This window comes from Artibeus jamaicensis, unplaced genomic scaffold (assembly GCF_021234435.1).
Source record: "Artibeus jamaicensis isolate MK-2021 breed Jamaican fruit bat unplaced genomic scaffold, CSHL_Jam_final contig_426, whole genome shotgun sequence".
NCBI classification, from domain to species: Eukaryota; Metazoa; Chordata; class Mammalia; order Chiroptera; family Phyllostomidae; genus Artibeus; species Artibeus jamaicensis.
The window spans coordinates 3,765,912-3,777,995 of NW_026521826.1; the positions used below are offsets into that span (position 1 = coordinate 3,765,912).

The following is a 12,084-nucleotide window of genomic DNA, read 5'->3' on the forward strand; positions in this document are numbered from 1 at the left end:
TATCTAAAGGTTACAGAAAAAGTTGAAAAAAACATGCCTACACATATTCAATCCTGCTTATTTCAAACAATTTCTAGACTTTTAGCTTATTAGGAACTAAAATGACAAACTGTCATTCGTTTTCTTATTAAACTATACAACAAACTATATAGTTCTATGAACAGATTAGTAAAATGTCAAAAGTTTATCCATAATAATCCAGACTAAAAAGCCTTTCTCTAAAAACCAAAACACTTTCATAAGAAAGTTTCTCTCTTCAAACATTTATTTCAGACTAATTTTACAGGCAAAAACAAAGTTTCTTTTGATTTTATGAATAAATTTAAAAATTAAAACAAAATCCCAAAGCATTTAAAAATACTCAAACCATGAAAGAAATGGCTAACATTACCTTGAATGACCTTAAATGTTCCATAAGAATGTCATTTTGTAAGTTTTAAAAAGCCATTAAAATTAAGTGAATAAAATAGATGATTTGAATAAATACTCAAAAGTAAGCTACTCTAAATGTTCTATAACAATTAGGAAAAATGTTAATAAAAACTTAAGCATTTATTCTGAAGCAAGTTGTGTTAAAAGGGTAATAGTTTTAAGGAAATAAAAAACTAATAACAATTAAGATGCCAAATTATTTCAATACTTAAAAAAGAACTGGGAAAAATCTCAAAACAATGTGATATGGACCTTTACTTCTCTAACAAGTTCTAACATTCTGGTCACCTAAATATACACCCAGTTTTAAGTTATACAATCATTGAGGGCTTACAGTAGATAAGTAGTAACAAGATAACTATTTTATTAGAAAAGAAAATGAAAACTCCTTTTCTGGTACCAACTTCACTTTCAAACATTTGCCTGGATCTTTGCACTGGATCAATTTAAACCTATGATAGTTTCCTTTGTATGCATTTCAGTTCTTTACTAGTCCTCCTGGAACAAATTTAAAACTTTAAAGGTTCAGAGATACTCCTCGCCCTCCCCTAAATCTCGATTTCATGATCAATTTTTTCAACAGTACTAATTTAATTAACTATTAATGTATGTTTAGATTACTATCCAGTGAGATTAGTCCCCAGGAAAAAAAAAAACTTAGATTTTGGTTGGTTTATTTTCTAATTATATCTTATAGCAAGCATTTGGCAAAGGTACAGAATGCCAATGAAATAGCACTAAGTTCTGTTATCCACAAAACTTACATAGTCATATCTATTTTCTTTGACCATTAATTTATTATACATTTACTAAATATCGGACTTACTAAATTAAGCCCACAGCATGTATTAAGACTAAAACTTCAAGCACAGAAATAAACCGATCAAAGGTGAATGAACATTCGAAATCCCTAAAATCAGTTTGAGGTTCTAATAAAATAAAAATAAAATATTTTTTAATGAATGTGCTATTTACGTTTTATATAAGTTTATGAAACCCACAGGAAAAGATATTCAGTTTGATTATATATTTTCAGAAAATCTGCATGGGGAAACTAAACATTACACAGCACATTTGAAGAGCACCTCTTCTGTACATCAGTATAAATCTCACCAAAATTTATGTGAAATCCATGGGAATATCTCACTAGGCAAAATCAAGCTGAAGATATGACTCATCACATATTTTAATTACAATCTGTTCAAAAGCACATCTATTACAGAAAGTTGAACTGAAGCCATACTTTTCAGACTGTCATAAATTAGAAGACAGCAAACTTTTTCTACAAAGAACAAGATAAATATTTTAGGCTTTGCAGACCACATCATCTGTCGCAACCACTTAACTCTGCTGCTATAACACGAAAGCACAGGCAATTCATAAACAAATACGTATGACTATATTCCAATAAAACTTTATTTATGGACACAACTTTGAACTTCATATAATTTTAATATTTCACAAAATACCCCTGATTATTTTTTTAACAATTTGAAAAGGCAAAGACCTTTCTTAGCTCACTAGCTGTACAAAACAGTGGTAGGCCTAATCTGGCCTACGGGCCATAGTTTGCCAATCCATGTCACACCTGAAATTAATTTAGTACCATTTTAAAATATACTATAAACAAATTCATTCCCTCTAATGATATCACTTCACAATAGGAAGGTACTGGCTACATATTAAAGGTATGAAAAGTAAGCATAAAACAGTATTAATTATAATTCATATTCATTACAATAAAAATACAGGAAATTAGACCTCCTTCACCCACTATATGACAGACACCATTGTCTGTAAGCCCAACTAAGGTGCATCAATCCTTGATTTCTGGAATATTTTTATATTCCTAACTTAATATTATAAAACTGACAGAAAATATCAAATAGTCTATCCTTGAATCAGGTATTATTATCTCAGAAATAAGTCAGAAATGCCTCAAAAAATTCTAGTATTAAAACATTTTTGTTTTCAATTATTTTATTTTTATTATTGCTTGACTTGTTATTTTTATTTTATATATTATTTTGTATACTTAAAAATGAATCTTTAAAATAAGCTATGAAAATTTAAGGTGATTAGCATACAGACGTTCAAAATAATAAAGAGGCACAAAAAGAAATTCTCATTTAAGTCTTTCTGAAGGATTAGGCAGGCAATATACTAAGAATAAACTAACATTTATTGTATACTTACAATGAACCTGATACTATTATTAAGTACTTTCACACACATAAATTCATTGTATCGTTCGTCTTTACCTCAGAGGTAGTGTTCTTATCCCATTTTACAGAAGAGAAAACGGAAGCAGAAAGGTATGTGGTAACTTGCCCAAAGTTACAGAATGAGGAAATGACAGACCTAGGACTTTAGCCCATACAAGTCTGGCTTCACAGTCCATGCTTATTAACTCTTGGACTATACTGCCCTCTGAATTAGAGTAAAAGTACCCACTTGATACTTAATATTGAAATTAAAATGTCTCTCACATGCATACAGAGAATGCAGAATCAGAGAATATCTGCAAAGGCAAGCTTTCAATATTTTAAAGGTCCTAGTTTTATATCCTCTTTTGAGTCCTTTTCTTTGGAAAAGCCTTGGTAATTACTGAGTGGCTATGTATTTACTAAGACACTTAAAAAAACAAGTACTAAAGGCAGATGAAAATGAGTACTATGGAAATTGTAAGAAATACAGTATGAAGAGGTATGGGCAGCTCTTTAATCCCTAATCTGTACACTCAAAACAGAGATACTTCTTCCAAGGGTACTGTGATCAATTAAGATCACACATGCAAGGTACTATTATCAATGTAAAATAGTATCTTCATGAGAAAAAAAAAGCGAGAGCCCACTGTTGAAAAGGCCAAGAACCTCCATGCCAAGTATTACTGATATTATGATCTTCTATTAGTCAAATTAAAAAAGAAAAAAAAACTCTTGACAAGAAAACAAAAAGCCTATTTTAGTTTTTGACCTTATGGATTCATGCAAAATAATACAAAACACGCGGCTAAAATCCTGAAACAGTGGTCATGAAGCAGACCCATGAAAAACTACTAGGTTTTACTTTTCATCTACTTTAGCACTCTGTCAAATTTTCATGAGAATAAGTTAAATTTCATGAGAATTAACTTACATTTTCTTTTGGTTTCATTTTAGAATTTATAGATGTCTTATAATCTTGTGTGAAAAGATACTAAACCACAGTCATGCATGTACTCAAATATTAGACAACTATTACAGACAGTCATCACAGTCAATTATGAATCAGAATCAGAGAATATCTGCAAAGAAGTAACAGTTTTAGAATTTACAAAATCATTAAAGCCTCTAAGTCCAAAGCACAATGACATAACATCTTAACAGTGCTTAAATACAACACAGTTTATTGATCTACCTATAAAGCACAGTACAACTTACCTGGAAGGAAAATGAAAGGTAAAAGCAACACTATTGAAGGTCAATGTGTTTTTAAGTTTCAACATTAGTAAACTAATGTCTCATGAATTTGCATTAATAAAACACCTCTCTAATTTTATTAACAATCGGGGGAAAGCCTACATTTACCTACATTTCTTTTTTAATAAACTTTAAAGCAGATCACTTACTGCTGCTGAACTCAGTATGCAATTATGAAGGTCATAATTCACTGGTATTGAATAAACTTGCCACCATTCCCACCAATTAGGGAGAAAAAAAGGAATTAAAACACTTCAGAACTATTCAAGCAAAACTTCTGACTAACTAAATTCATGACTTCACTGTACTAAGAGAAACAACTATTACACAATTAACATTAAATTATATCTAATACAAATTAAGTCATTTCTTTAGTCTGGACAGGTGTGTCTCAGCTGGTTGGGCATCATCAAAGCAAAATGACACTGGCTCGTTTCCCCATCAGGGAATCTCTCATTAATGTTTCTCTCCTGTCTCCTTCCTTCCCTCTAAAAATAAGTGAATGTTATTTTTTAAAAAATAATTTCTTCAACCAATTTTTATTATATGCCCCCCCAAATATTAAGTCATACCATTTCTATGAAAACAATATCTCAAAATACATAGTATTCCAAGTATAAAAAGCACTAAATGTAATACAAAGCAAAATTTAGCAAAGTAAAGCAACTAACTCTAAATTGGCAAATATTATGTTTCTTTTAAATGTGTAAATAACTATTAGTTATAACTCCCCAGATCACTTAACCAAAATGTATTTTTAAAAAAGTATTCTTTTAAATACAAAAAGCATTTATAAGCTCAAATTTATTAGGATTCACTGAACCCACCTGGATGGTATGGCTCAATGGGCTGAGCACTGGACTGTGAACCAAAGGGTTGCTGGTTTGATTGCGGGTTAGGGCACATGACTGGGTTGCAGGCTAGGTCCCCCATTAGGGGTGTGTAAGAAACAATTAATTGACATTTCTCCCCCTCTCTTTTTCCCTCCCTTCTCCTCTGTCTAGAAAATAAATAGAAAGAGACTTCCAGTCAAAATAATGGCATAGGCAGACATGGCTTGCCTCTTCACACAACCACATCAAAATTACAACTAAAATATCGAACAACCATCATTCAGAACCAACAGAAACCCAGCTGAATGGAAGTCTGACAACTATTAAAGAAACCACATGCATCCAGATTGGTAGGAGGGTCGCAGACACTGAACGGGGCTGGTCCCATATCCAAATGTGAAACTCAGGAGGGATATCTTAGTAGCTAGAAGTCCCAGCCTCACACCAGGCTCCCCCCAGCCCAGGGTTCCCATGCCAGGAAGACATGTCCCCACAATTTCTGGCTGCAAAACGCAGTGGGGATTGAATCAGTGAAAGAAACTTCTGGAGTCCCAAGCAGTTCCTCTAAAGAACCCACACACAGACTCACCTACTCAGACTCACTCCCTCTAAGCTCCAGAGCTAGGGTGGCAGTTTGAAGAGTACCAGTGGCATAGTGGGAGAGGCGTAAGTATCTGGCATCAGGCTGAGCAGGGTCCACTGCCCTTTTTCTGAGCCCTCCACCCACAAAGCCATGGAGCCAGCAGGCTGGTGCCATATATGAGACTCCACCAACCTGGCTAACACTGTTTGACTTGCCTTAGAGATCCCCAGAGACTCTGCCCCATCAACACCCAAACTGTTTTTCCATATGAATGGCTGGTCCTGGCTCATACCACAAAACTTCCTAAATCCTCTCAAACAAGCAACAGCTGGCTTCAGTGTGTCCCTGGCCACTGCATATGCAGCAGCTAGCCTAGATTCACAGCTTGGCTTCATGTGGGAATCTCCAAGCCCCACACAAATAGTAGCAATCTCAGATTGCCCTGTAGGTCAGACAGGGTGGCCTGGGGCAAAACACAGGTGGGGGCTGGCCTTGGCCTGCACCACCAGGGAAACTTCTGGGCCAGTGCACCCAGTGGACAGCCAACCCAGTGGGCAGCCACAGACCATGCTACAGCAAAACCACCCTGCCCCTGCACAGCTGATCCTCCACAGAGGATGGAGGTTGGCGTTAAGTGGACACAGCCAATCCTTGCAGCTGACTGGTCTAGGTGAATCTTTCCCATTGATCTGCCATCAGCAACCAAGACTCAACTACAAGAGGAGGGTGTACTCAGCCCACACAAAGGGCACACCTCAAGTAGCCAGCTTGGGCGATAGAGGAGGCTCTGCCACTGAACCCTACAGGATACCTACTACATTATACCATGCTACCAAGACATGGAGTCAAAGCAGCTCTACCTAATACATAGAAACACACACAGGGAGTCTGCCAAAATGAGGTAAAGAAACATGGCCCAGAGGAAAGAACAGATCAAAACTCCAGAAAAAGAGCTAAACAACATGGAGATAAGCAATTTAGCAGATACAGAGTTCAAAACACTGCATATATGAATGCTCAAGGAACAATGGTTATGTAACACTGGTTATATGAATGCTCAAGGAAATTCTGAGAACCTCAGCAGCATAAATAAGATACAGTCAGAAATGAAGGATACACTAATTGAAATAAAGAACAATTTAGAGGGAATGAAGCTGCAAATCAAATCAATGAATGTAAGGAAGAAAAAAACAAGCAATCAGAACAAGAAGAAAAAAAATCTAAATAAACAAAAATAAACTAAGGAGCTCCTCAGTCAACTTCGAATGTACCAACATTCACATTATAGGGATGGCCAAAGGAGAAGACAAAGAGCAAGAAATAAGAAATATGTTTGAAAAAATAATGAAAAAAAAAAAACCCACAAAAAAACAAAAACCCTTCCCTGATTTGGTAAAGGACATAGACATGCAAGTCCAGGAAGCACAGAGTCCCAAACAAGAAGGATACAAAGAGGCCCACTCCAACAAACATCATTAATGAAATGCCAAAGGTTAAAGATAAAGAGAGACTCTTAAAAGCAGCAAGAGAAAAGCAGTTAGTTACCTACAGGGGAGTTCCTATAAACTGTCAGCTGATTTCTCAAAAGAAACTTTGCAGGCTGGAAGGGATGGGCAAGAAATAGCCAAAGTCATAAAAAGCAGAGACCTACAGCCAAGATTGCTCTACCTAGCAAAGATCTTATTCAGAATTAAAGAGCAGATAAAGAGCTTCCCAGATAAAAATAACTGAAGGAATTGGTTCATCATTACCAAATCATTATTATATGAAATGTTAAAGGAATTTACTTAAGAAAAAGATCAAAACTAGGAACAATAAAATGGCAAAAATACATTATTTATCAAGAAGTGAGTCTAGCCCTGGCTGACATAGCTCAGTGGATTGAGCGCGGGCCTGTGAACCAGAGTATCGAGGTTCGATTCCCAGCCAGGGCACATGCCTGGGTTGCATGCCAGTTCCCAGCAGGCGACACATGAGGCAACCATACATTGATGTTTCTCTCCCACTCTTTCTCCTTCCCTTCCCCTCTCTCGAAAAATAAATAAATAAAATTTTTTTAAAAAGTGAATCTAAAAAGCTAAGCAAACAAGAACAACAGAGACAGAATCATGGATATGGAAAATGTTTTGACAGTTACTAGAAGGGAGGGGTGGGGGAGAATGCATGAAGAGGTGAGGGGATTAAGAAGTACCAACAGTAGTTACAGAATATCCATGGGGATATAAAGTAACATACAGGAAATGGAGTAGGCAAAGAACTTACAGGCACGACTCTCAGACATGAACAATGGTGGGGAGATTGCCTGAGGGAATGGGTGGTGCTGGGTGGAGGGGGACTAAAGAGGGAAAAACAGGACAACTGGAGTAGCATAATCAATAAAATGTAATTAAAAATAAATAAGTAAAAACATTAAAAAAAAGAATTCACCCAACTCTAGGGCCAGTTGTACTGCTTGCTAATATCAGGGACTTAGTAACAGAACTAGCTATTAATACCTATGGTATCAGGCCATATCACATGAAAAGAGAACATTTGAGACCCACTAAGTCTCATTCAGTCACTGTACTGGCTTTCATTCATGCATATAGTATCTTTAAAAAAACACCAAAGCTGTTATTACTCTATTTTTTAAGCTGGTTGAATGAACTTTTAAGTATAGACTTTACTCAGTATAGACTTAAGACTTCACAACCTCTAAGAATGGTGCCATTTCCCAAGCTAATTAAAATGACCAAGAACATTTGGGATTTACAGACTGAAAATAGTGTACTTGATGTTTTCTTAAACCATCATTATCAAGACAGTGAATAAAGAGTTAAAGTAATTTAACTACATGAATCTTAAGTATCCACTTAAAGATTTCTAGCATTTTCATGCCTAAAACAAACTGCACTAGAAAAAAACTATTGCCCATAATTCATTCCCATGATGCAGAAAAACCTCAAAACACCTACTGGATGATTGGGAGGGAGAAAATATTGGAAAATGGTCATTTTAACAGTATACTGTAACATGTTCTCTCAGGAGACCAACATTAGGCCAAGTGGGGACTGTGCACTAATCCATTCCTCGTGCCTTCTTTGCTCAGTAAGGTATTTAAATCACATCCCCCAAATTATTACAACTAAGTAGAGAGTCTCCTATGACAAAATGACTGCTACAATGCTAAGATCATTTTACACTAGCTAAAAAACCTCCTCTACTAATCACAAGTTAACAGTTCTGTATTTAGATGAGTAAAAATTTCTAGAGAAAGGTCACAAAGCTGTGTTTTTAACACTGTATCATCCTGTTCAATATTTTCATGGTGACCTGAATAATGAAAAAACAGGTCTGCTTATCAGGCTCAAAGTGATCAGTGGATAAGTACAATTAATGTACATTAATCAATGTCCAAAATGATCATTAGGTTACAATGATATGTCAAAAACATCCGAAGTTTACAAGTGATAAGTCTATAATTAGATTTAAAAAATGATTTCACTAGTTCAAAGTGGAGAACTGGCTTGGCAACAGTTCATTTGAGAAACTAGGCTTTAGGTATATATAATCCTGACCAAAAAATCAGAAGAATACAGTAGCTATAAAAATGAATGGAATTTTAGGTCCTGGGCAGAAAAGAATGCATCCAAAACAAATGTCCTAAGAACAGTGAAGTGTCTGGAAATCATGGTGCAAAGTGAAAGAAACTATGGTATTTAATTTGAAGATGAAAAGGAACCACCTGATCAGTCTGAAATATAGGGCAGAGCAAACACAGGCTTACAGTTGTTTGCATGGGAAATAACACAATAACTAATAAATGGTAATAAAATAAACTGTTTACAACTGTAACCTTACTTTTGCCACACCTATATTTGAGACATCATGAGCAATATCTAAATGAAAAGCCAGTGCTTCTCACACTTCTATGTGGTAAAGGAATAATTTCTTTCCAGTCATTATAGTAATTTTTATAAAATACAGTAACAATATCAAGACAATGGAAACTGCTATAAAAATATCTAAACATTTAGTCTTAGTTTCTATACTTCATTGATTGTGAACAGGTAAACAGGTCATGACCCCTCACTTCCATCTTGACTAGAAAAATGAAGTAACTTAAAGGAACCATTTTATGGGGAGTTAAATTTCAGCTTAAATTCCTAGCAAATACATGTGTCCAACACTGAAATGGCTCAATCTCCTTTGAGAGGTTTTTAGAGAAAGAATTTATCTGTCAGACAACCTATAAAATGGATTCCTGCACTGGAAGGATGACTAGATTAAATCATTGTATTAGAATCTCTCTAGCCTCTATGCTTCTGAGACCAATCAAAAGCAAAAGCATATAACATAAAACCCTAAGTAGCCAATAAAAACTAATCAAAGCATACTTAACAAAAGGAAAAAGACATGAGACAAAACACTATGTAAATCAATGATTAAGAAACCTTAAATATGTGAGAATTATTAACAGAGGACCAATGTTTTCCTTTTTAACTCATTACTAACTATATAAATATTGATTGCCTCTTCAAAGTTTAAAACAGCTCACTACTCAAAGCACAAAACAAAGGGTTTTTTTTGTTGTTTTTTCTTCAAGATACACTGGGGAACACCACTGCCATATTAAATTCTCACTTTTGAATGACCCTTAGCCAGCAAGGTTTAGCCAGACAGCCTCTGCACCTACCTTCACCCTGCCCTAACTACTACTATTACAGTCTTCTGGTTAAATCAATCACCTTCTAGTGGTAACTACTTAAACCAGTCTTTCCCAACTGCAGTCTTATGGAAATAGAAAGTGTACTTCCCCATATTAATTTCTGATCAACAGCTATTTCAGACTTTCAAACATAAACTTTAAGTAGTTGCTAAGTACTCATGCAAAAGCTATTGCTGTTGCTTCCTTTCTGTAACCCCTCAGCCCTCCTCCAAATCCACCCTCCATAAAAGCTGACCTAATAGTATCCACTACTACTATCAACATCCAGTTTGATGAGGCTTCTTAGGTACAGATGCTACACAGTAGTCTATAGTTCCTTGTTAACAACAAAGGTGGTACCTAAATTAGGTGTCTTCACTAATTACCACGTGCATATACATCATTTCTCTAGAATTTTAAATGAATATCCCCAGGAGAAAAACTCCTCCTGTAAATGCACTTCACATAGTTGCATTTAAATTTTTTTTCACAGCTAATTTGGTGCAGTTTTCCAAGTTTCTGATCTAAAATACCACCAATAATAACACATTTTTTAAAGGAGCAAATATTAATAGTGACATCAATATATTAAAATACAAAACAATGAAAAGCAAACCGGTTATAGAGAAGAAACAGTGAAACACACAGAAAAGAATAGCAGATAAAGTGACAGAAAAAGAAATTTTATCCCTCAACATTGAGGATAATTCACAGAAAGAAAACAAATCCAAAGTGAAAATTACCATATACTTGCCAGATTTCTTTTAAAAATCGCACTCAAAATCTATGATAGACTCACATTTAAACATGAGTACTTAGACTGTTACACTTTGAAATTTTCCTGGAATGTTAAGAAATCACCTGTAATGAGCCCTTTTCCATAAGTTCGTTCAGTGGCATGAAGACTTTAAACATTTTTAAGTATGAGCTCCAAAATAAATTCTCAATTCTGAGAAACATTTGAAAATCACCTGTTTTGTCTCTCAGTATTCTGTAGCTCCCTGTGGTCCCTTTTCAGGTGTTTGGTCAAAGATGTAAAGTATTCTTTTAAAAGATTCTGGAAAGGTTGTTGTTTCTCTGGACTAATTATCTCACTAGGAGGGAAAGTCAAATTAAACTTCTCTGCAGCACTCTTTACTTTCCTTGGTACAAGTCCAGCAATATCATCTCCACAATGTCGACAAAAACTAATCACCACAGAAACATGAGTATGTGATTCCCGATCAGCATTAATAATATTTTTTAGCTGTTCGTAGATTAAAGAAAGACCTTCCTTGTCAGTGAAAATCCCAACTATTGTCAATTCTGCAATGAAACGCAAATCAGTTCTTAATTTGGTGATGTTAGGTGTTTTCTCTTCTTTCCTTGCTTCAAAATGTTTTTTCCAAACCTGCAGAAGTGACGGAGCAAAGTCGACATAGCGCTGGTGAAACAGAGAACATAAGTGCACAGCACAATTCACATCAGATATTTTTAGCTTTGCTTCTACAATAGAAGCTACAGCTTCTGCAATGTATTTGCTTAAATTTAGGCCATTAAAATCATGGGACAAGGAGTCTCTCTGTTGTTCCGTAATAGTTTTTAGTTTCTTGACAAAAGCGGTATTTTTCTTCAAACTTGAGTCTAGTCGACTAAAGAAATTTTCCTCTGGTCGGTTGTCTGGAGCATTTTGGTTTTTGCTACGAAGTTCCTTCCTTAACTGATGTCGTTCCCAAGCTTCCTGATGAAGCTGAAGAGATTCTTCTTTTTCTCTATATAAAAAAAAATAAGTAAATATAATACTCTATTTACTTTGAAGCATCATTGCCAAATCCCATAACAGTGAAAGCCAATGAAAAAGTACTCACATAAGCACCAGAATCCATAAGAACAAAAGATGCAAAAGGCCACTTCGCCATTTTTAAAGACATTTTATTAATCACTTGAGATGTTAAGAACCCACTATACTGATAATATAACATATAGTAAAGCAGAGGTGTTTAAATAACTAAATGAATACAGCACTTTTGTCATTTATATCTCAATAAAGGTGAAAGAATAAACAGATAAAACACATGATGCTTAATATAAAAAATACAAATATGCTTG

The 12,084-nt window shown here is 35.0% G+C and overlaps 1 protein-coding gene across 3 annotated transcripts in view; it reads right to left on the reverse strand.

Annotated features, from left to right (window-relative positions):
• UPF2 (UPF2 regulator of nonsense mediated mRNA decay) overlaps window positions 1-12,084 on the reverse strand; it is a 119,872-nt gene that overhangs the window by 99,379 nt on the left and 8,409 nt on the right. For all 3 annotated transcript variants that reach the window (XM_053665764.1, XM_053665762.1, XM_053665763.1), the window contains exon 3: window positions 10,968-11,747. In XM_053665764.1, coding sequence (XP_053521739.1) covers window positions 10,968-11,747 — 780 coding nt within the window. The remainder of the gene's footprint in view (window positions 1-10,967; window positions 11,748-12,084) is intronic.